Below are 24,340 nucleotides of genomic sequence, written 5' to 3' on the forward strand. Positions count from 1 at the left end.
CAATATGGCGCCGTCCTGGGCCCAGGGAGGCCCTCGCTCCTGCCGGTTATTGCGCTGTCTCCAGACGGCGCTTGTGGCCAGTCCCGGTCTAGTCAGCTCCCCCGGTCCACACAGGGGTGTGCGCTGGTGAGGCAGTGCGCTCGCGGAACCCCCGCGACAGGATGCAGTAGCGGCCGGCCGGCGTCAGAGCGCCCGGGCCGGGGAGGATGGACTTCCGCCCGGGTCCGCCAGCCACTTGAGGTCGGTGCGGCTAGGCAGGCGCAGGCCCCAGTTCGTCGCCTCTGAAAGGAGCCGTTCCCGGTGTCTGAGCTCCACCGGGGTCGGAGCAATTAACGCCGCTCGAGTTCCCGAGCCGATGTCGCTTCTTCGGGCGGGTGATAAGTCGGATCAATGTGCGGATAGATAATGCGGGCCGGTTTGCCTGACGGAGCTCCCGCTTCAAGCTGCCGCCATGCTCGGCAGTTGGCCACGCCCCCCCGTCCAACATTTATTTGAATGCTCCCATAAAGTAAAGAATTTCAGTATTCTATTAAAGATGGGGTAGTTGGTTTGAAATCTAAGGGCTGGGCTGAAGGTGTTCCATAGATGTGGGCATTGTACGACCATGGCCCATCCCCCATGGTTAAATAATAAGTATTTTTGTTGACAAATTTGTCTATGCAAGCGTTCTTCCTCGCATATGATGAGGAGGACACTTCAGAACGCCCCTGTGCATGGTACTCAAGGTCTTGAACTTATAGCTAGCTTTAGGGTGACCAACTGGCATGGGTGCAAATTCAGGACAGTGAGTGTAAAAATTCAGGACCAAGGGTCAAAATTCAGGTCAAAAATTCGGGACAGGGAGTCAAAATTCAGGACAAAGGGTCAGTTTTACAGACACATCAGAGGAGGTTGCGCAATAGTATATAAGTAAGTAAATAGAGAACCACTTAAGTACAAGTGGAAATAAGTTTATATTAGGTTGAGACAATTGTGCACATCTTGTTTTTTCAGTATGAGTGCAGCTTTAAGCAAATGTGCAGGTCTTTTTGTGGTAACAAAACCGCCCACCCCACCTTTCCAGCTCCTAGAGAAAAAGCCTGAGGCATGGTCCGGCCAGTCTGGCCTTGCTACCACTCTCCAATGGCGCCCCCTCATCTTCACATAGACAGTCTCTCATGTGTATTTAATTTATTCTATAGTGGTACTCATACCAAGTATGTAGGGCTGAGTGTTGGAGTACGTTACAACACATATTATATAGAGACAATCACTCATATAAATGTGAGTCTCAATGTATAGCAAATGTTGCTGAAGGTAATGGGGCTTACAATGTGTAATCATACTTTTGTCCATCATTTAGTCTTTCAGCATTCATTCTGTCCTTCCATCTGTGTGCCCATCCTTGTCCATATTCAACCCTTTACAAACCTATCCATCACGTAGCCTTACATCCATCAATTCACTCATCCATCCCTACATCCACCCGTTTACTTATCCATCCATCCACCCTTTCACCCTGTCCATCCAGCCATTTACCTATTCAGCCATCCTTTCACTTACTCATTCATCCACCCAGTCACTCATTCTTCCACCCATTCACCCGTTCAGCCATCCATTCACCCATAGTCCCTTTCTCGCTCCATTCCCCTTTCACTTAGCCATCCATCCTTCCATCCACCCACCCACCTACTAATCCACTCATGAATCCATCCATTGAACCTATCACTCATCTATCCTTTCACTCATCCATCCACTCTTCACTCCTTCACTCATCTATCCATCCTTTTGTCCATCTACCCGCCCTTTCACTCATCCAGCCTTTCATCCACCCTTTCACTCATCCATTCATCCATTCACCCTTTCAGTTATCAATTCATCAATCCACCCTTTCACTTATCAATTCATCAATCCATCCACCATTTCACTCATCCATCCACCCACCCATCCCTTCACTTACTCACTCACCTTTTCACAGGAATTATGAGCTGAGCCTTTGTCTGCAGAGTTTTAGTCAGAAGCGACCCATCGAGAATGCCAGCAACACCACAGCATCACTCAGCACCACCCCAGCATCACTCAGCACCACTCACCATCACCACATCATCACTCAGCATCACCCCAGCATCACTCAGCACCACCACAGCACCACTCAGCATCACCACATCATCACTCAGCGCTACTCCAGCATCACTCTGCAGCACCACATTATCACTCAGCACCACCACATTATCACTCAGCGCCACCCCAGCATCACTCAGTGCCACCCCAGCATCACTCAGTGCCACCCCAGCATCACTCAGTGCCACCCCAGCATCACTCAGTGCCACCCCAGCATCACTCAGCGCCACCCCAGCATCACTCAGCGCCACCCCAGCATCACTCAGCGCCACCCCAGCATCACTCAGCGCCACCCCAGCATCACTGAGCGCCACCCCAGCATCACTGAGCGCCACCCCAGCATCACTGAGCGCCACCCCAGCATCACTGAGCGCCACCCCAGCATCACTGAGCGCCACCCCAGCATCACTGAGCGCAACCACACCATCACTGAGCGCAACCACAGCATCACTGAGCGCAACCACAGCATCACTGAGCGCAACCACAGCATCACTGAGCGCAACCACAGCATCACTGAGCGCAACCACAGCATCACTCAGCGCAACCACAGCATCACTCAGCGCAACCACAGCATCACTCAGCGCAACCACAGCATCACTCAGCGCAACCACAGCATCACTCAGCGCAACCACAGCATCACTCAGCGCAACCACAGCATCACTCAGCGCAACCACTGCATCACTCAGCGCAACAACAACATCACTCAGCACCACCACAGCATCACTGGTTCAAATATGTTCTTTCAATGTTTCAAGCTGTTTTCAAGCTTTCATGCTTAATTACAAATCACAAAATTATGTTAATATTTCACTTCTGTTCTTGGATTTTCATCACAATAAAAAACACAGAACATAATCTTCACAAAAGTTATTTACAAAATGTTATGCTATTGCCATTATAAATTAAATACATTTTTTAAGTATTAATTATTTTTAAAAAATGAAAAGCTTTGTTATTTGTAATATCAATACATCTAAGTCACGTAAATACAAAACATGTTGCATTACAAATGCTATAGGTGTCACATTTGCGAAAGTTATAACAATTGGCATTGAAAATGACAAAGCTATTAATTTAACTATTTGAAAAAATAACACATAAATAAAAAAAAATCATTTAGAAGACCAATAGCTCAAACTTTCCTAATGCGAGCCCTATTGCATTTCCAATGCTTGTTTGTATACTCTTTCGCACACTGTTCCCACGCTCTCACAGTTTTTTGTTTGATGGCTCCACGTTGTGGTGCGGAAAAGTTCTCGGAAGAAAACTGATGTAGGCGCACCGGGGTGGGGCTTATGTGACCTCGGTGACGTCACGTACGCAGACGACGCCTGGGCATAGTCGCGTGATGTTGCCCTGCCCCCGGCGTGCAGGGATGCTGTGGCAAAAAGTTTCCTGATCCAGTCTCACGCCTGGGGATAATTCTACGTGATGGAATCTGCGACTAGAATCGTCTCTGCCAGATACATTGTTACCGAAGGTAAGTAACTCGTACTTTCCAGTTCTCTTTACTTCCAGTGTTATGGGGGAATCTCATTCATTTCAATATGTGCACTTTAATGAATTTGCATCATTTACATCCATTTAGATTATTTGGTTATTTAAAATTAAAGAGTCCTTTCCACTAAACATGATGTATATTTACTATTACACTATCCATTATCCACCTTACTTATTACCTACTACTAGCCATCCCATTCTCTATATTAAGCACACCAACCCCCCATAAAAAAAGCTCAATGTTCACTATATCATAATACTTAAGAAAGCCATTGTTCGTGTTGCTGCTTCCCTTCCATATCTCATTTTATTTCAAAGATCATACCAGCCCTCACGCATTAATAAGTAACAAAAAACTAATGGCTGTTTCATAGCAGTTTATAATAAAACATTCAACATACAGTACAGCACAGCTAAAATAAACTAAACTAATTGCTCTGGCAGAGGCTATCCCTATTGGCTTTGCCAATGCTTGTTCATTCAGGTATTGCAGTTTCCCAGCACTCATGATGCAACATAGTATTTACAAAGTGCTTCCTGACTCAAGCCTGCTGCCTTGACACACTGGCAAAAAAAAATATGTCAATGTTTGTGCTGTTAGATTTATTAGTTTCAGATGATAACAGACTGTTGAATAGGCCACACAGAAATTCGAACCAATTAAATAGGATACAGATCTGTGCAACAAGCATTCATATCCCTGAACCTATCTCTTGTGCAGAAGTTAAATGTATCTGTTCTTTTGTTTGCTCCTTCTTAGTTTGGAAAACCCTCAGTCAGGCAGGTATTGTGAGCAGGTCTTACTCTGTGCTTTCGTATTGTTATATCTTTCTACTGTCCGCTCTTAATCATTCACCAAGTCCTAACTGAGTAATTTCTTTGTTTCTTCCAGCATCTTAAAGTTTCGGTTCCTGAAGATATTGCCTCCGATCTAGGTAAAAGATGATCAGCATTGGACTAATATATATATATGATGCATTGCAGTAGTGTGGCTCACTGGTTAGAGGCGGCAGACCCGAGAGCAGAGGACGGCCCGGGACCAGGGTTCGATTCCCGACGCGGCAGGTTTCTGGACCAGGGTCAGCGGACTCGATAATTCTCTCGCCTCGGTGCCCACTCTGATCAGCGATCACACTCGGCAACTCTGGGCATAAGCTTGCCTCATCTGCACTAACGGCCCCACCAGACCGCCGGGGATGCCTGGTCTCACCCTGGAGATACCCATTAAGGGACCATCTCTCAGGGAAGCCAGGAAGGGTTTCGCAGCGGTCGAAGCGCGGAGATACTCCTCCGGGAGTCGATCCTAGCGCTATATAAACTTGCAATTAATTAATTAATTAATTGCTGTGGAGGCAAGAGGAGTTTAAAGTTTGTCAGTAGCTTTGCATGGCAGAGAGAAAATCCACTGTGGTTGGTGTTGGAAGGCAGAGTAAGAGAGACGTTGGTGAATTGTGACATGAAACCACTACTTCCATGATGGTGCACTAAAGTCTGTGTTTCTGCTGTATTGTGTTATGAAAGGTTTGGATAATGCAACACTGATAGAGATGGCCTTTTGTAGGAAGCTGGATCTGTATATACTATGCCAAAGTGAGGTATAGTGCGCACAGAGTCCTGTGGAACCCCAAAAGTAGGCAGAGATAAAGTTAGATAGAACCTTACTCTCGATTTGTGGTAGTGTGGTCGAGCAGTAAGGCAGTATCAGAGGACAGTGTTAAGCACTTATTGTAGCAAATTCATGCACACACTTAAAGATTGAACTTTTGTTTTCAATGGAGAACCTCTGGTTTGAAAAGATTCTGCAGGCTTGGGGACGAAGGTCTTCTGAATGCGACCACCACTTTGAGAGGTAAGTTGGGAAGTTAGGGGTTGGTTAGGCACCGTTTGTTTGGGCACACTAGGCCGTGGGGCGTCAGGTGCAGGCGTTCCTTTTGAGGTCAGATCTCCTTACCAGCTCTTGGTCGCGGTTAGGGGGGCTTTCTGGAATTAGACTGCAGGCGTTGGCTGGAGGCTTGAGGCAGGTCAGGAGTCGCCGTATCTCGGATCAGGATCACCAGGGTAACCTCCTTGTAGTGTTTGCCAACTCGAGCTCGTGCTGTTGGAGGCGGGTGCTGAGTGGTGCCGATTTGCAGTTTCCGGCCAAGGCTAGAGGTTGCAGATGAACAAATCTGGTGTTCCTGGGAGACAAAGCCTTTGTGAATTAAGGCAGGCAGGTCCTCTAGGGTTTTTGAGGTTCCTAACTGCAGGATACTCCGGGATTTTGCAGGAGCAGGTTCGAGGTGGAGACAGGCCAGTAGGGCTGGGGCCAAGTCAGTGGGCACCTTCCTCTTGTTAGCTGCTGCGCGGCTGTTCGTTCTTTCTTCTTCTTGTAAGTTCTTCTTGTCTGAGGAAGCAAGGTCAGGGGTGCCTCTAAATACTAGATTTAGGGGTGTACAGGTAGGTAGAAGGCCGGGACCAATGGGTCCCTTCCCTTGGGTGAGTACACCCCCTATTATGCACTTTCCAGTGGGAGGGGGGGCATGAGCCTGTCTCTGGTTGGCTGAATCCCCCCATCTTCAAGCTGAGTTGACGGAGAGTTGTGCTTCACCTCGCCTACCCCCCTGAGGGGTGGAGTCTTCCTCACTTGTTTTTCCAGTCTGTTCTCCTGCCCAAAGTGGGGATTAGAACCTGCCCAAAGTGGGGGTCAGAACCAGTGGGGACCAGTTGCTGAGAGCAGCAAGTGGCCTGGGGAAGCTCACAATTGCGGCAAGCCTTTGAAGCTTCCCCTTCGTGAACCCTGCCCATCCTGGTGTAGGAGGCTTAGCACCTCATCCCAAGATGTGCATTGTTTCAGTCCCCAGAGAGGAGCAGGCTCTCGACCCAGGGGTCCAGAAACATGTCTGGTGGTGGCAGCTGAAAGCAGCCACTCAGCCTGGACACTAGTGTTAGGTTAGTTTTTAGGGGGCATCTCTAAGATGCCCTCTGTGTGCATTTGTCATTAAATCCCGCACTGGCATCAGTGTGGGTTTAATGTGCTGAGAAGTTGATACCAAATATCTCAGTTTTTATTGTAGCCATTATGGTGCTGTGGAGTTCATAATGACAAACTCCCAGCACTGTATACTCTTAATGGCAGTACTGCACATACAGGGTCTGAGAATGGACTTAGCCACTGCAGTGTTACAGGGCTCATGCACCTGTACCCTCACCACTGGTATAGTGCACCCAGCTAGAGGGGTGACTGATCTATGCCAGGGCAGTGGGTGGTAGGCATGGCACAGAGGGATGTGTGCCATGTCGACTCTTCTCTTTGTTCTGCACCAATAGAGGCAGCCTGCAAGGCAGTGTGTGAGTGTCAGGGTACAGGACCTCTAAGGGTTGCACAATAAGTGCTGCAGCCCTTAGAGGCCTTCTCTGGTGACAGTGCCCTGGGTACTTGTGGTACCATTTACCAGGGGCTGACCTGTGGTCAGACATGCCAATTGGGTTTAGGCTTCAATGCAGTTTTATGGAAAGAACATAGGCCCTGGGTACCTGATTAGCAGGAGTCCAGGTCACACTCAGTTAAAGTACATCAGCAATTCAGCAAAAACTGTGGACAACCATGCAGAAAGAGGGCACTTTTTCACACATTTCTATTTGGTATTGTTGGGGAGGAAAATCCCTGGATCCTTAAGAATTGTGTGTAAGAAGGCAGGAATTATGATGTTTGTATGCAAGAAAACCTTGTACGCCTTAATCGCTATAGAAGAAAATGAATCGATGCTCGTGCACTGTGAAGGAAATTACAGATTCCTGGTGGATTTTGGTTAGAAAACTTTGGATACTGATGGCTGTTTGAAAGAAGATCTTGGATCCAGGTGCAATTTTTGATTATTGATACAGTATAGGAAAAAGAAAAGTATAGGACACGTATAATTGTAGATGAAATGGAAAGTTCCTGATAGCATTTTTTTAGAAGCAAAGGGAGTGGGGGAGCATGACCTTTTGGGGTTTGATGTATATTTTGGGTTGAGCCACCGCAATGAGTGAGTAAATCAGTGGTGTTCCTGGTATGGGAGTGGTCTGCTACTACACAATAGTGACATTTTGGGATGTGATTGCTCAACACCAGTGCATCATTGACTCATGGTGCATTGTGGTAAAAAATCCAAATAGATTAGGGGAATGATGTGTTACATCCTGATGATGCATTTAGAAGTGAATGTGGAACTCGATTATGTAATTGAACGCATCTAATCCACTTTAAGCTCACAAACATATTTAAAGAATTTAAGTTAACGCAAGATCCTTCTTTTTCTCAGAGAAGAGGCGTCCAGATCTCATTCCAGAGGAACTACACCGTGTTTATATCCAAAATATGCAGGAAAAGGTCTTCCCTGAGGTTCAGAAACACTTGGAGGATTTCAGGTATATAGTCTTGTGAGCTCTGAAATAAAGGATTCCTGGAGCAGATCTAACCACCTTTTTATTTTTATTAAATGGGACCTCTCTTTGCCTTAGGTCGTTTTTCAGGATGGGCTTCACCCTTAAATCATTTTATGTGATTGGTATCCCATAACTTGCCATTCTCAGAAAAGCCACAGTCTTCTTCCCCCTGTTTAATCCCTTTACTAGGACCTGCCAGAATTCCTCAGCCCCTCTGTCCTAGCAAGGATTGCATTCCCCATCGTCTAACTTAGTTAAAGCCTCCGAAGTTTATGAGATGCTCCTCTGCTGCCCTCCTTGTTGAAGTGCATTGTGTGTTGCTCAGACATGATCTTAAAGCGGCATCTAAATCTCTCCTCTTAAGAGTTTTATTTTCAAAGTATTGCTAAATCCTGTGCTGGCTAATTTATTGTGCATGCATGATTTACATAGCCAAAAAGAGCCTTCTTGCTTTCCAAAGCTTGTAGCTTTTGAGCTGGGATGTTATGTGTTCTTACATCAGTAGCTGGGGTAATTCTCTACTCAAGAATTTTTTTTGCAGATTTTGACAGCAGGGTGGGAGTTGATGGCGTGTGGTGACAGCCAGTGATTTGTCTGAGAGAGATGGGGAACAATGGCACATGTTGTGGTGTTAGCTGAGACTACTGGTGGACCACTGATCAGAGGAAGTAAAGGAAGTGATTCCCCTCAGCTTTCTTAAAGTGCAGCAAGTTCAGTCACATAAGGGACTGATGTATTTTTTCTTGGTATTCTCTCAGTGTGATCTCTACTTGCCCATTATTCACCTAGGTTTTCTCTGATTGCCAAATGGCAGTTACTGATTCTAGACTCTATATATGCTCTTCTAAATTGGTCTCATGCACCTATGGTGTAAATGGTGATTGCTTTGGGTGAACTCTGCATATCTTAGACCTGTAGGCAGCAGTGGTGCCTGCCTTAGATGAAGTCTGCTGGACATTGCACACACACTGAAGGCAGTGGTAGTGACTGCCCTGGTTATTCTTTTTTGGGCACATCTCATGCATGCACTGTAGGCAATGGCGGTGTCTGCCCATGATGCGCTCACACTGTGGTCTTTCATCTTCCTGTCTCATAACCCCACAAATCCATATTGTCCTACTTCCCTCTTCAGGCAGAAACGCAGCATGGGACTTACACTTGCTGAGAGCGAGTTGGGCAGGCTGGATGTAGAACGGCTCCGTGACAAAACACTGGAGAAGGAGAGGGTGTTTGCAGAACAGATAATCAACAAGATCGATGAAGTGCTGTAAGTGATTGTGTGCTGCTGTTCTGTGTAAAAAAAGCCTAAATAAAGTGATCTTGTCCCAGTGTGTCGCGAGTTGCAACAAATGGGGATGAGCAGAGACAGACTAACTTCATTGTCTAATGTGTCTTCTCTTTCATCTTCAGGATGACGTCCCATCCCGTCGAGGAGGACAAAAGGTGATGCTTTTTTATGAGCCTGTTGCAATTTCAAACATGGTGTCATCTCTCATAGAAATGAAGGCACCTTATATGTAACTTATGGTTTTTATTGTAGGCCCTTTAAGCCATATGGTATTAAAAGAGCAGTATCATGTGCCCTACGGAAAGCTCCACTGGCAGACATTTACTTGTACTTCAAAAAGCATGTAGCATGCATGTTTCTCCTCATTGCTACGACTTATGACCCAGCTGTCGCAATAGATTGAGACAGTAGTTTGTGTGATGTCTTTTGTACAGCTAGAAACAAAGAAATGACAGATGGAATCCGTGAAATAATTTTACAAAGGTACTTGTGGCTGCATTCCAAATCCTTCATTCTGTTGCCCACTATTCCACTCCAGTCACAACAACTGCATGCAAATCAGACTTGGTCATGCTCCAAAGAGAACATTCCAACCCAAACTGTCAAGCCATGCTCCCTGTACAGGAACTCTGGAGACCTCGGAACACATTCATCAATTGTCTCTTCAGGGTAGTGAATCTATAGCCCTGTAACACAGATATCAAGGGCCCTATACCTAGGGATAGCAGCATCACTCTCGGGGAGAATCATTCTTAGGAAGTATCACTTAGAAAAAGAAAGTGTTTTTCTAAAATAGTGTTTTTTTGTTGTTGTTGAGTGGGGGACCAGTCTTAGCATGAGGTAGGACTGGGACAAAAAAAGAATGAACTGGAATGGGTTCCTAATGATTATCAGTGGTTGAGATTAATTGAAGTTTTCTACGCATTACTTTTTTTCCTGCTTTACCCAGTGCTACATGCATATGCATGATAGTTGTTGCCACGGGGGCGGGGGGCACTAGAGGGCACACAAGAAAGATGGCCGCACATACGGGAGGTTCTTGCAGCTCAGGGGAAACGATTGTCATAATTCTGCCCAAACGTCGGTAGCACTGAGGAAGAAAGATATGAGAAAGCAGCGGAATGTTGGAGGATACTGGCAGTAACTTTAGGCCAGCTGAAGACAGTCTGGAACAAGCAGTACTCTGAAAGACGCTGAAGCCTGCACTGAGCGCAAGATGGCAGACATGCCCGATGTCTGATGAGCGATACCGCCGGAGGGAATTACAAGCCTTGTTAAAGCCCCCTGAAGTGAGAGTGAGCCGCTTAAGAACCGCGTCAGAGGGGTAGAAAAAGCCCTCCCCATATGCGGTGAAATCTGCCTGTGGCCCAGGGAACCAGTGTGCAGTGTCAGAACGTCGCTGGGGACAACCGGACCATGAGTAGGGGTGCTGTGGGGAGGGGACTGGGCGACTATCCCCGCACCCCCTCGGCCCCCTGCTTGTAGGATCCGGGATGCTGCAGCGAGGTAGCAGAGCAGAGGGAAGCGCTGTCAGCCCAAGAGCCAGAACGAAGACCGGTCTCCCCGCAAGGTTGAAATAACACGTAAGCCCAAGGGCCTTGTCCCGCCCACAAACTAGCAACGCAGCCCTACGCGGTAGTCACAATATACGGGGCACACAGGACGAAGCACTCTGGAAGGTAGGAAGGCACACATAATCAAGGGGGCAGAGGAGCTATACACGGGCAAACAGTAGAGGCAGCACAAAGGGACAGAAGATCTGCCGGAGTGAGGACACTTCTTTGGGCCGAGAGAGTGAGTAGGCCAGAAACGTTACGTTCGAGGCATATGAGCTGCAGATTGTACACTTAGCATTAGATCGCCACCTAGTGTTGGGCTCGAATGAGTGCAGGTTGTTGTTGTCTTGGAAGAAGTCTTTGTAGTCACGAGATAAGTGACTCCTCCCTTGGACAATACTGCGCATGGGCATCGGCTCCATCCTTAGATTGTTTCTTTCCGCCACTGGGTTCGGATGAAAGTTTCTCAGCTCCGGCTACAAAAACACTTTTCAAGCACCTCGAAGCGCAAAAACGTCCTCAAACTTCTAAAAACTACCTTCGACATCGACTACATTAGTTTCGACACCATCAGTTCGATTCCGGTCATCTACGCGGGCCGTTCGGCCTATCGACGCCGTGCGGCCTACACCTCATGGACAGAACTCCGTTCAAAAGATGCCGGTATGTAGAGCAAAGTTTCCACATAGCGATCACCACGAGGTCTGCAACCTCTGTCTATCGCCAGAACACGACGAATCGACCTGCACAGCCTGTGCATCCTTCCAATCGAAGAAAACCATCATGGATCGGAGGGCCCGTCGACACGAAATGAGATCAGCCCCGGAACCGGAAGATATCTTCGATGAAGAGGTTTTGCTTGTTCCCGGAGAAGATTCGCCTGATCTCCAGATCATATCAGAGGCAGACAACTCAGATGACTCCATTCCATCGGGTCAGCTCGTGAGTACTACTGCCCCTGCACCACATACAGTTCCCAAACCGAAGGCAAGGGTCAGCACTCCGCCCGCTGGGCCCAGTCGAGACCGAACACCCGCTTCGAAAGCCCCGCCTTCAAACCCGGCTCTGAAGAAAACAACTAAGCCTTCTAGTGCCTCGGCACCAAGCAAGCCGCACGTGCCGATTCCACCTCTTCCGTCGGCACCAAAACCCAAAGCTGGCTCGGCACTGAAACCAAAGGATGGCTTGGCACCGAAACAGAAAGACCTCTCGGAACCGAAGCCTAAAGAAGTATCTGCACCGAAACCGAAAGAAGTACTGGCTATGAAGCAGTCCACTTCGAAACATAAAAGTGTGAAGCCATCGTCCGACGCCTCGAAGCTGACGACACCGGCTCCCACACCGAAAACACCTTCAGTGCTGAAGCCCACAAGGCCCGATTCCGATGTGCCCAAGCCCTCGAACCTGCCTACCAAGCCGAAAACAACACCTTCTGCACCAAAAACTACGCCAGAGGACGTTATATCACCTCCCAAGGCTAAACATACAAAACAACCTCGGTTGAAACCGAAAAAATCGACGACCAAGAAGGTTGTACATGAGGAGGAACTTTTCTTGCCAGATCCTCGACAAAAGAAGATCTACATCGACCCAAAAACAGGTCATGTAGAAGCTACACCTCACAAAAAGAGACCAGCAGATGCACCGACCACACCTGTGGTTCCTGCCAAGAAAAAGGACTGTGCAACATCCCCTATGCACTTTTCCTTTCATATACCTCCTGCTCCTTCTTCTCCTACTCCTCTTCAAATATCACCTCAGATCTCTCCCGCACATTCTCCACTTCTATCATCACATTCACCTCAACATGATGATGATCAATATAGTCTGGGTGGAGGGGATGATATAGATGAGCCTTTTCCATACCCTGTGGAAGACGTTATATGGGACTTGCCAAACCCACAAAATGCGCCTGATATTCCTGACCCGCAGTTATACCCTTCAAAACCTTCCCCTCCAGAGGATAACATTGGTTTTGGTCATTTGTTAAACAGAGCTGCTGCTTACCATAAAGTCACTATGCATTCTGATGAGACTGAGGAGGATTTCCTCTTAGATACCTTTGAACAGTCTCAACGGTCTGTTCAAATTCTTCAATGATTAAAGGGGTCATCAAACATGCTCCAGAGGTATTTAAAGACCCTGTACGCACTAGAATTTTGAACCCCAGAATTGAGAAAAAATATAGGCCTGCACCCACAGACCCAGTCTACATTAAAGGACACCTACCATTAGATTCTTTAGTTGTGTCCAATGCTAGGAAAAGGGCAAATTCTCAAACTTCTGGCGAAGCAACCCCACCTGACAAAGAATCCAAAGTAATTGATGCGTCGGGTAAAAGAATAGCTGCACAAGCCACTAACATATGGAGTATAGCTAATACACAAGCTCTCCTCTCTCGTTACGATAGGGCTCATTATGATCAATTAGAAAAACTACTTGAGCACCTACCAGATCAATATAAAGCTCAGGCAACTGACCTCATACAGGATGCCTCAATAAAATGTGCACTAGATGCGGCAGACACCGCATCTAGAGCTATGAATACCAGTGTCATACTTAGGAGACATGCGTGGTTACGCATTTCCGGGTTTAAACAGGAAGTGCAAACTACCATTTTAAACCAACCATTTAATCAGAACCAATTATTTGGCCCAGAAGTGGACATTATACTCGAAAAGATGAAAAAAGATACGGCCACCGCCAAGTCTATGGGGGCTTTACAGTCCACACCAGCTAGAGGTTCCTTTCGTCGCTCCTTCTACAGAGGAGGCTCCAAACAAACTGGAGCAGACACTACAACATCTTTCAAATCTCACACACAAGATCCTCTAACAAGGGATATTTTAGCGGAGGATACAGAGGCAATATTAACAAAGGAAGAGGTTGCGGTAACAACAGCAATCAATCCTCTTCTGCCACAAAACAGTGACTTCCCTCAGCTCCCCCAACTGCATTCCACTCCTGTAGGGGGCAGATTAACACAGTTCCTGCCTGTCTGGAACTCCATTACAACAGACATTTGGGTGAGACAGATTATCCAACATGGCTACTGCCTAGAACTTACAGCAACCCCTCCACACATACCTCCCAGGCAGCCTCAATGTCTACAGACCACTTGACTCTGCTCCAACAAGAAGTTCTGTCACTTTTACAAGAGGATGCCATTCAACTAGTTCCTAAAGAAGAACAGGGAACAGGGGTTTACTCGCTGTATTTTCTAATGCCCAAAAAGGACGGGACACTAAGACAAATTCTCGACCTCAGGCCCCTCAACCAGTACATACAATAGATCATTTTCATATGATCACTCTGCAACAAGTACTCCCACTACTGCAACAAGGTGATTTCCTTTCAACCCTAGACCTAAAGGACGCCTACTTTCACATCCCTATACACCCTGCTCACAGGAAGTACCTAATGTTTGTACTGGAAAGGAGACACTATCAGTTCAAAGTCCTTCCATTTGGGGTAACAACAGCACCACGCGTGTTCACCAAGTGCTTAGCAGTAGTAGCAGCACATCTCAGAAGGCAGCAGATACATGTCTCCCCTTATCTAGACGATTGGCTCATAAAAGCCAAGTCATTCAAACAATGTGTCCAACACACACATCAAACAATTCAAACGTTGCACGACTTGGGGTTCACAATCAACTACACCAAGTCGCACCTGCAGCCTTCTCATGTACACCAGTATGTAGGGGCTACAATAGACACATCTACAGCTCTAGAGTATCCCAGTCCAGCAAGGATACAGAGCATTCAAGCCTTAGTCACAGTCTTCCAACAACAACAATCTCTGCAAGCCAGAGTGTTCATGAGACTAATAGGCATGATGGCATCTTGCATCTTTATAGTACCACACGCAAGATTGCAAATGCGCCCGTTACAGGAGTGCCTAGCACAACAGTGGAACCAGGCTCAAGGTCAACTAACAGACCTGGTGTTGGTGGACAGCCGCACGCATCGCTCTCTGCAATGGTGGAACACCAAAAACTTGATAAAGGGGCTGCCGTTCCTCGAACCTGTTCCACAGATAGTGCTCACAACAGACGCATCTCTCACAGGGTGGGGAACCCATCTCTTACATCATACAACTCAAGGTCAATGGAACAATCAGCAAAAGATGTTCCATATCAACCATCTAGAGCTGCTAGCCATATTCTTAGCACTCAAAACTTTTCAAGTACAAAAAAAAGCTGTCCTAACCCCTTCGATGCGGCCGCGATTCCCCTGCTGTGCTGTAAACAGCACGAACAGGGGCGGGCCGTGACGAACCCCAGCCATCATCAGCACACGAGCACCGTAGTGCATGACGGCTGGGGTTCGTCATGAGCATGGAAGGGGTTAATCCGGACGGACAATATGACAGCCATGTACTATATACAAAAACAGGGGGGGGACACACTCTCTGCAACTGTCCCAGCTTGCACAGAACATTTGGAGATGGGCCATTCCTCAAAATATACATCTGTTGGCAGAACACCTTCCAGGTGTTCACAATCAGATATCAGATCTGTTAAGTCGGCAGTTACAACAGATTCACGAATGGGAACTACATCCAAAAGTCCTTCAGCCATTCTTCCAGAGGGGGGTCATCCACACATAGATCTGTTTGCCACCCACGAAAATGCTAAATGCCCAACCTTCGCCGCCAGGTTTCCACACCCATTGTCCAAGGGCAATGCGATATGGATGAACTGGTCCGGCCGATTTGCATACGCTTTTCCGCCTTTCCCACTGATTCCATTAGTAATGTGAAAGCTCCGACAACAGTCTCTCAAACTGATCCTGGTAGCTCCCACATGGGCACGCCAACCGTGGTTCACCACACTGCTAGATCACTCTCTGGTTCCACATCAATCAATCAACCAATCAATCAATCACAGCATTTGTATAGCGCGCTACTCACCCGGAGGGTCTCAAGGCGCTAGGGGGGGGTGGGGGGGGTCCGCTACTGCCCGAACAGCCAGGTCTTGAGCAGTTTCCTGAAGGCGAGGTGGTCCTGGGTCAGGCGGAGTTGGGTCGGGAGGGAGTTCCAAGTCTTGGCGGCGAGGTAGGAGAACGACCGTCCCCCTGTGGTGGCTCTTCGGATGCGGGGGACGGCGGCGAGGGCGTGGCCGGTCGATCGAAGCTGGCGATTGGGAGCGTAGAAGTTGAGGCGGCTGTTGAGGTATCCTGGGCCTTGGTTGTGCAGGGATTTGTGTGCGTGGGTGAGGAGGCGGAAGGTGATTCTCTTGTTGACCGGGAGCCAGTGCAGGTCTTTCAGGTGTCCGGAGATGTGGCTGCGACGGGGGATGTCCAGGATGAGTCGAGCTGAGGCGTTCTGGATCCACTGGAGTCTCTTCTGGAGTTTGGCGGTGGTTCCGGTGTAGAGGGAGTTGCCGTAGTCCAGTCGGCTGGTGACAAGGGCCTGGGTGACCGTCTTCCTGGTCTCGTGGGGATCCACCGGAAGATCTTGCGCAGCATGCGAAGGATGTTGAAGCACGACGAGGAGACTGCGTTGACTTGTCTGGTCATGGAGAGGGAGCAGTCCAAGATGAAGCCCAGGTTGCGTGCGTGGTCTGTTGGTTTGGGTGCGCTGCCTAGGGCGGGAGGCCACCAGGAGTCGTCCCAGGCGGAGGGTGAGGATCCCAGGATGAGGACTTCCGTCTTGTCCGAGTTCAGTTTCAGGCGGCTGTTCTTCATCCATTCGGCTACCTCTTTCATCCCTTCGTGTAGGTTGGCTCTGGCGGTGGCGGGGTCGTTGGTGAGGGAGAGGATCAGCTGGGTGTCGTCGGCGTAGGAGAGGATGTTGAAGTTGTGCTGGCGTGCGATGGCTGCGAGGGGACTCATGTAGACGTTGAAGAGGGTTGGGCTCAGCGAGGAGCCTTGAGGAACGCCGCAGATGACTTCGGTGGCTTCTGATCTGAAGGGGGGGAGGCGGACTCTGTGTCCTTCCGGCGAGGAAGGAGGTGATCTATTCCAGTGCCTTCTCCTGGATTCCGACGTTGCTGAGGCGCTGTACTAGGGTGCGGTGGCAGACAGTGTCGAAGGCCGCGGAGAGGTCTAGGAGGATGAGGGCCGCTGTTTCTCCGTTGTCGAGCAGGGCTCGGATGTCATCGGTTGCTGCGATCAGTGCGGTCTCGGTGCTGTGGTTGGTCTGGAAGCCAGACTGCGAGAGGTCGAGGGATCCGTTCGACTCGAGGAAGACGGCCAGCTGCTTGTTGACGGTCTTCTCGATGACTTATGTGGGAAACGGGAGCAGCGAGATGGGACGGTAGTTCTTGAGGTCGGTGGGGTCGGTTGATGGCTTCTTTAGTAGGGCGCTGAGTTCGGCGTGCTTCCAGCTCTCCGGGAAGGTAGCGGTGTTGAAGGAGGTGTTGATGATGTCCCGCAGGTGGGGTGCGATGACAGCGTCGGCCTTGTTGAAGACGTGGTGAGGGCAAGGGTCGGTCGGAGATCCGGAGTGGATGGAGTTCATCATGCGGATGGTGTCTTCGGTGCTGATTGGGGTCCAAGCGCGGAGGGTGGTGGTGGGGGGCGGTGGTTCGGTCGTGGTGTGCGTTGGTTGAGTGCTGAAGCTGTTGTGTATGTCCGCGATCTTGTTGTGGAAGTAGGAGGCGAGGGAGTTGCAGAGGTCTTGCGAAGGGGTGATGTCGTTGTTTCCGGCATTGGGGTTGGAGAGCTCTTTAACGATGTTGAAGAGTTCCTTGCTGTTGTGTGCGTTGTTGTCCAGTCGTTCCTTGAATGCAGTTTTCTTGGTGGTGTGGATCAGTTGGTGGTGTTTTCGGGTGGCGAGCTTGAGGGCAGTCATGTTGTCCGGTGTTGGGTCTCTGCGCCAGGCTTTCTCACGGGCTCTGCAGTTCTTCTTGGAGCTCTTGAGTTCGTCGGTGAACCATGGGGCTTTCTTGCTGCCGGGTCTGCTAGGCGGGGTCCTCAGATGGGCGAGGTCGTCTGCGCAGTCGCTGATCCACTTCGTGAGGTTGGTGGCCGCTTGGCTGGGGCTCGTTGCGCTGGTGGGTGGGTTTTTGCTCAGGGAAGTCGCGAGCTGGTCGGCTGTGATCTTGTTCCAGCCTCTGCGTGCAACCTGTTGCTGTTGGTGGTGGATCGTGGTCCTTTTGAAGCTGAAGTGGACGCAGCTGTGGTCCGTCCAGTGGAGTCCGGTGGCGTGGCTGAAGGCGATGTCCTTGCTGGATGAGAAGATGGGGTCGAGTGTGTGTCCGGCGTAGTGGGTGGGGGTGGTCACCAGTTGCTTGAGTCCGAGGTTAGCGAGGTTGTCCAGCAGGGTGGTGGTGTTGCGGTCTTTGTTGTTCTCCAGGTGGAAGTTGATGTCCCCGAGGAGGATGTAGTCAGCGGAGGGGAGGACATGCGGGCTGACGAAGTCGGCGATGTCCTCGCTGAATTGTGTGCGTGGTCCTGGGGGTCTGTAGATGAGGGTGCCTCTGAGGGTGGTCTTGGGGTTGATGTGGATCTGGAAGTGCAGGTGCTCGGCGGGTGCGAGGGTGTCGTCAGTGTTGGTTGTGATGCGGATGGAGTTCCTGTGGATGATGGCGATGCCTCCTCCGGTCTGGTTGACGCGGTCCCTCCGGATGATCTTGTAGCCGTCCGGGATGGCGATGGCGATGTCGGGCGCTGAGGAGGCGTTCATCCAGGTTTCCGTGAGGAAGGCGACATCTGGGGATGTGGTGTCGAGCAGGTTCCAGAGCTCGACGGCGTGTCTGTGGACGGAGCGGGTGTTGAGCAGGATGCACTGCAGGTGGCTGCTGCTGTTGCTTGTTGAGGTCTTGGGCACTGCTGGAGTGGTGCAGGTCCGGATGCAGGAGAACTTGCAGGCGTTGCAGCAGAAGGGTCCGTGGGTACGTCTCGGGGTGGCTTGGTAGCAACCCGGGAGTCGGCCGGCGTTGAGTGCGTTGAGTTCGGTGGCGCTGTAGGTCCGGCGGGCGGGCTAATGTCTGTGAGGGCCAGGGGTCCTGGCCCTGGGCGCGGTCCAGGCGCGGACGGGCGCAGACGGGCTTGTCTTTGGCGCGCCTTCGGCGCACAATCGGCGCGCCCGCTGCGCGTGCACGCTGCGCGTACGCGCGGTCGCCATATATGGCGAAGTGGGAGGGAGGGCGGAGCAGCTGGGAGGCGGGAGCGGGGAGGGCACAGAAGGCAAAGGGGGCGTGGCCAAGAGCACGGCGGCGGGAAGCGGGGAGCGGGGCGGGGGTCACAGGGGCAGAGCGAGGTGATTGGCGCAGGGGGATAAAAAACTAAATAAATTACAGCTCACACCCTCCCTGTTAACACAGAACCATCGAGAAATCAGACACCCAGACCCACAACAACTGAATTTAGCGATCTGGCTCCTCAAGTCTTAGAGTTTGGTTATCTAAACTTACCACCAGACTGTATGAACATCATTAAAGAGGCTAGGAAACCCACTACCAGAGAGTGTTATGCCGCTAAATGGAAAAGATTCGCAATATATTGCACAAATAATCAAATTGATCCCCTGGATGCTTCCATCCAGTATATCATTTGTTACCTTTTACATCTACAAAGGTCTAATTTAGCATATTCTTCCATACGCCTGCACCTTGCAGCAATTGCATCTTATTTACAAAACAGACATCTGTCTCTCTTCAGAGTGCCTGCAATCAAAGCATTCATGGAAGATTTAAAAAGAATAATCCCACTCAGGTTGTCACCTTCTCCTGTGTGGAACCTGACGTTGTCCTTACAAGACTCGTGGGACCCCCATTCGAGCCTCTACATAAATGTGAACTGCAATTCCTAACATGGAAAACAGCTTTCCTTGTTGCTATTACCTCTCTTAGAAGAGTAAGTGAGATACAAGCTTTCACTATACAAGAACCATTTTTTCAAATACATCCTAACAAAGTGGTTCTTTGATCTAATCCAAAATTTCTTCCAAAGGTCATCACTCCTTTTCACTTAAATCAATCCGTAGAGTTGCCTGTGTTTTTCCAAAACCAGGACTCTGTAGCGGAAAGGGCTTTACACACTCTAGATGTTAAAAGAGCTCTTCTGTACTATATAGATAGAACTAAATCTTTTAGGAAAACAAAACAACTGTTTGTATCTTTCTCTCCTCCACACAAAGGGAACCCCATTTCTAAAGGTGGGATTGCAAGGTGGATTGTAAAGTGTATTCAAATATGCTATTTAAAAGCTAAACGTACATTAACAGTTCCTCCTAGAGCGCACTCCACTCGCAAGCTAGGAGCCTCTATGGCCTTCTTAGGAAACATACCCCTAGAGGACATATGCAAGGCAGCAACTTGGTCTACACCACACACCTTCACTTAACAGTATTGTGTTGATGTGCAAGCCAAGCAGCAAGCTGCAGTAGGCCAGGCTGTCCTTAAAACTCTTTCAAACCACTGCAACGGATACAAGCGATCACCGCTAGGGGAGACACTGCTGTACAATCAATGCTAAGTGTACAATTTGCAGCTCATATGCCACGAACGGAAAATGCTACTTACCAGTATGCATCTGTTCTTGGCATTTAGAGCTGCAGAGCTGTACACGCCCTCCCGCCTCCCCGGGACTTGTACCCGTTCCAGTTTTCATCTTACTTAGATGCACACGCATGGACATCCTTTTTTCTTTACTTATACTAACTCCATAATTTCCAATCATGGCGAAAAACAATCTAAGGATGGAGCCGATGCCCATGCGCAATATTGTCCAAGGGAGGAGTCACCTATCTCATGACTACAAAGACTTCTTCCAAGACGACAACAACCTACAAATCCGAGCCCAACACCATGTGGCGATCTAATGCTAAGTGTACAACTCTGGAGCTCTACATGCCAAGAACAGATGCATACTGGTAAGTAGCATTTTGCTTTCAACAGACGTTAAACAGTACAGCCATGCCACGCCTACAATTGTAAAAAAGAGCATCTGCATGAAGAAGCACACATAAGGGGTAGATGGCACCTGGCATAGCAGATTCAATCTTCATGGAAAGTGCGGCGCAAGACAGCTAGGCCTCCATGCCCCCCCCCACAGAACTAACAGTACCGGCAAGAGTCTCAAAGGACACAACAAGCACGCCTGTTTGGGGAACCAACGGCCTAGGAGAACAATAAAAGGGCAGAATACACTGAAAGACAGGGTAAGTAAGCAGAAAGTAAGAGGCGAAACTGAAAAAATATCCAACAATCTGAGATAGACCATAACTGGTGAGGCACGACGGCACCCTGCCCCCCTCAACGACCGAAAGAAGGGATTATAAGCACCTTATTGGCTGCCCTGGTAAGGGATAAGAAACCCAAAAGCACAGAACATACAAATAAGGGCAAGGCCGATGGAAAGCAGACCAAGATACAATTTGAAGCTCGTAAGACTACCCGAACACAGGGAGAGTCTGAAGGCACCACGGCAGAATCGCTAGCTGCAGGCAACCACACCTCGACAGAGGAACTAAAAGAACTCCTGCTGATAATGAAAAACAGCTTAACCTCCATTGAAACTAAAATGGGTGCTATGTGCATGCGATTGGATAATATCACCCTTAAGCTAGATCAACATGAGGAACGTCTCAAAGACACAGAACAACGTATATCGGACCTGGAAGATGCATCCACCGGACTCATGGAGCAGTTGCAAAATATGGAGAGACTCTTGAAAGTGATAGATGCGAAAAACCAAGACTTAGAATCAAGATCACGTAGGAATAACCTAAGAATTTCAGTAATACCAGAGTCCACAAACACAGGCAGAATGGAAGAATACATCGAATGCATGCTCACACCACTGTTCAGCAGGGAGGCATTTTCATAGATGCTGATAGTTGAGATAGCTCATAGATCACTAACAAATTGACCTCCGCCAGGCACCCCGCCAAGGTTGATGATCACAAGAATATTAAATTATCGAGATCGGGACACTGCGCTACGATTGGCAAGGGAAAAACAGCCGCTATCATTCGAGGGTAATGAGGTGGCCATCTACCCCAACTTTACCATGGTGGTCCAAGACGCCTGCAGGAAATTCCTTCCAGTGAAAAAGAAATAACAGCAGGCAAATATCCCCTACATCATGAAGTTTCCAGCACGCCTCAGGATTACACACCAAGGCAAAGAGCATTTCTTCATGAATCCCCAACATGTAAATAACTTCCTGAAAACTACAGTCAGAAAATCACCTAGACAGAATTCCTCTACCAGCCCTTCCAGATCCACTGCCGCTCTATCGGACATAGAATAAAGGAAACAGTGCAACAAACCCGTCGGGATTTGACAGAGCTGGAGTAGAAACAACACAGCTGCACCTATTGACAATATACGCAAAGCTACTTGGAAGGGAAAGCAACGTAGACGCACATGACGATGCACGATAGAACAGTTGCATGGAACTCTCCTCAGAACAGTAACTGGTCTAACTGTCTCAATGGGCACAAGAAACTGCCCTAAGTGCCCTTGTTTACTGTGACACCCTCTTGAGTTTACCCAGAAGGATATCCTTAGCATGATCTGGTTTTATGGGTGTTATAGTGTTAGTTCACGGGCCCCTGTTGGGAATGTAGAAATAGAAATATGAGATGGGGGAAGGTACGACACAGCAGGATTGGGCTGCTAATGTGGGTGGGGGTGGGGAGGGGACACAATTCCACGACACAAAGTGAAGTCAAAGAAAGTGACAAAGAGGACCAGAATTATACGATTTTGACATACAACAGGACCATTGCACCTGCAAACAGATTAGAGATCCACACTCCATATGGACTGCGCCTCCCTACCTAGCTATAATATAATCACATGGAATGTACGGGACCTGGGAAACCCCCGCAAGCGCCAGGCAGGTTCTGTCATATTTAGATAGACATAATGTACACTGCGCAGTGTTACAAGAAATACACATTGGCTCCTCTGCTCCCACCACCTTTGCTGCTCGCTGGGCGGTACATAGATGCTTTTCCACATACTCTACATATGCACGGGAAACAACAATCTTAATTAAAAGTAGCGTGCTGTACGTCACTATGGGATCAATAACACACCCACAAGGCTGATACTGCATCATGTGGGGGAATATGGCATCCCACTCCATAACTTTTATAAGCAGTTATTGGCCAAATAATGACGTCCCCGTATTCTTCCATATTCTATGGGGGAACATTTTGGACATTGGATCCACTCATGTGATATGGGGGGGATTTTAATATCACTCCGGACCCACCAATGGATCGGTCGCACCCACAGACACATCATTATACATGCACCCAATGACAATTGAGGGACATAATCACAGAATACGGACTTATAGATGCTTGGAGAGATTTACACCCGAATGAAAGGGAGGGAACATGTTACTCCACAATACAGTCTTCGTGGTCATGGATAGATGGATGGTTAAGAACTAGAGGGCTGAAACCCTGGCTGACCAAAGCGATATACTTACCTCGCACATGCTTCGATCACTCACCTGTATTGATTACACTTACCCCACCTTGTTGGGACTTGTCCATACCAGTCCTGGAGGCTGCTGACGCATGCCATGCTGGACACCGTATTCAGAACCGAACTGGCACAGGAGATAGAAGAGTTCTTCCTACGCAACATAAACACAGTATCTCAACACTCCACAGTATGGGAGGCATTTAAAGTCATCGTACATGGGACATGTGTTGCCAAGGGAGGAGGAATACTGAAAGATATATGTACTACGCTCCAGAAATTAGAAACAGATCTGAAACAGCTAGAATCTCATATGCAGTCAGCACCCTCCGCAGATATACAAAAATGAAGCAGACAGGTGATGTTAGATTACCAAGAGACAGCGGAAACGGAATGTAAGTTCAGGGGGAAATACCATCGAGCCCACCAATAGGGGAAGGGAGAAAGGCCAGGGAAAGCACTGACAGAGCTGACCCAAACAACCAGATTCTCGAGCACTATACTTTAGGTAGCTGATGATGAACACCGTACACATAAAACTACCCCAGACATATTGGATACGTTCTTTAAATTTTAAAGCACTTTATACACAGAACACAGTTGGTAGAGTTCATACCATATTTCGAAGACACAGCACGGGGTTGGTTGGGGGATGCCCAGAGGGAATTCCTACTGGCTGACTTTGAGGATGAAGAAATTTGCACTGCAATCATGAAGCTGAAGTCTGGACGGGCCCCTGGACTCCACGGGCTCACAGCAGAATTTTATAAAACATTCAGTGATCACCTCATCCCGATCCTCTAAAATGTCTATGAAGAAGCCAGAGAAATTGAAGTTCTCCCCCAAACAATGCGTGCGGTACTCATCATGTCTCTACTCAAACGTGGGAAAACGAGAGACAGACGCAATTCATACAGACCACTGTCCCTCATTAATTGTGACGCCAAAATCCTAGCAAAAATAATTGCGAACTGCATAAGCCCCCTCATGAATGCCTTGGTATTGCCAGACCAATCAGGGTTTGTGCCCGTGAGAGAAACATCGCACAATCTGCAAAAGTTGTTTGCCCTGTTGCAGGACATCAACCCAAATATG

At 48.6% G+C, this 24,340-nt stretch overlaps 1 protein-coding gene across 4 annotated transcripts in view; it reads left to right on the plus strand.

The window, feature by feature from the left end:
• Nucleotides 1-24,340, plus strand: part of ARHGEF12 (Rho guanine nucleotide exchange factor 12) — an 888,740-nt gene that overhangs the window by 338,294 nt on the left and 526,106 nt on the right. For all 4 annotated transcript variants that reach the window (XM_086956791.1, XM_086956792.1, XM_086956788.1 and 1 more), the window contains 4 exons: nucleotides 4,493-4,535; nucleotides 7,884-7,989; nucleotides 9,140-9,274; nucleotides 9,418-9,450. In XM_086956791.1, coding sequence (XP_086812917.1) covers nucleotides 4,493-4,535; nucleotides 7,884-7,989; nucleotides 9,140-9,274; nucleotides 9,418-9,450 — 317 coding nt within the window. The remainder of the gene's footprint in view (nucleotides 1-4,492; nucleotides 4,536-7,883; nucleotides 7,990-9,139; nucleotides 9,275-9,417; nucleotides 9,451-24,340) is intronic.

Source organism: Lissotriton vulgaris, chromosome 2_1 (genome assembly GCF_964263255.1).
Source record: "Lissotriton vulgaris chromosome 2_1, aLisVul1.2, whole genome shotgun sequence".
Lineage (NCBI taxonomy): Eukaryota > Metazoa > Chordata > Amphibia > Caudata > Salamandridae > Lissotriton > Lissotriton vulgaris.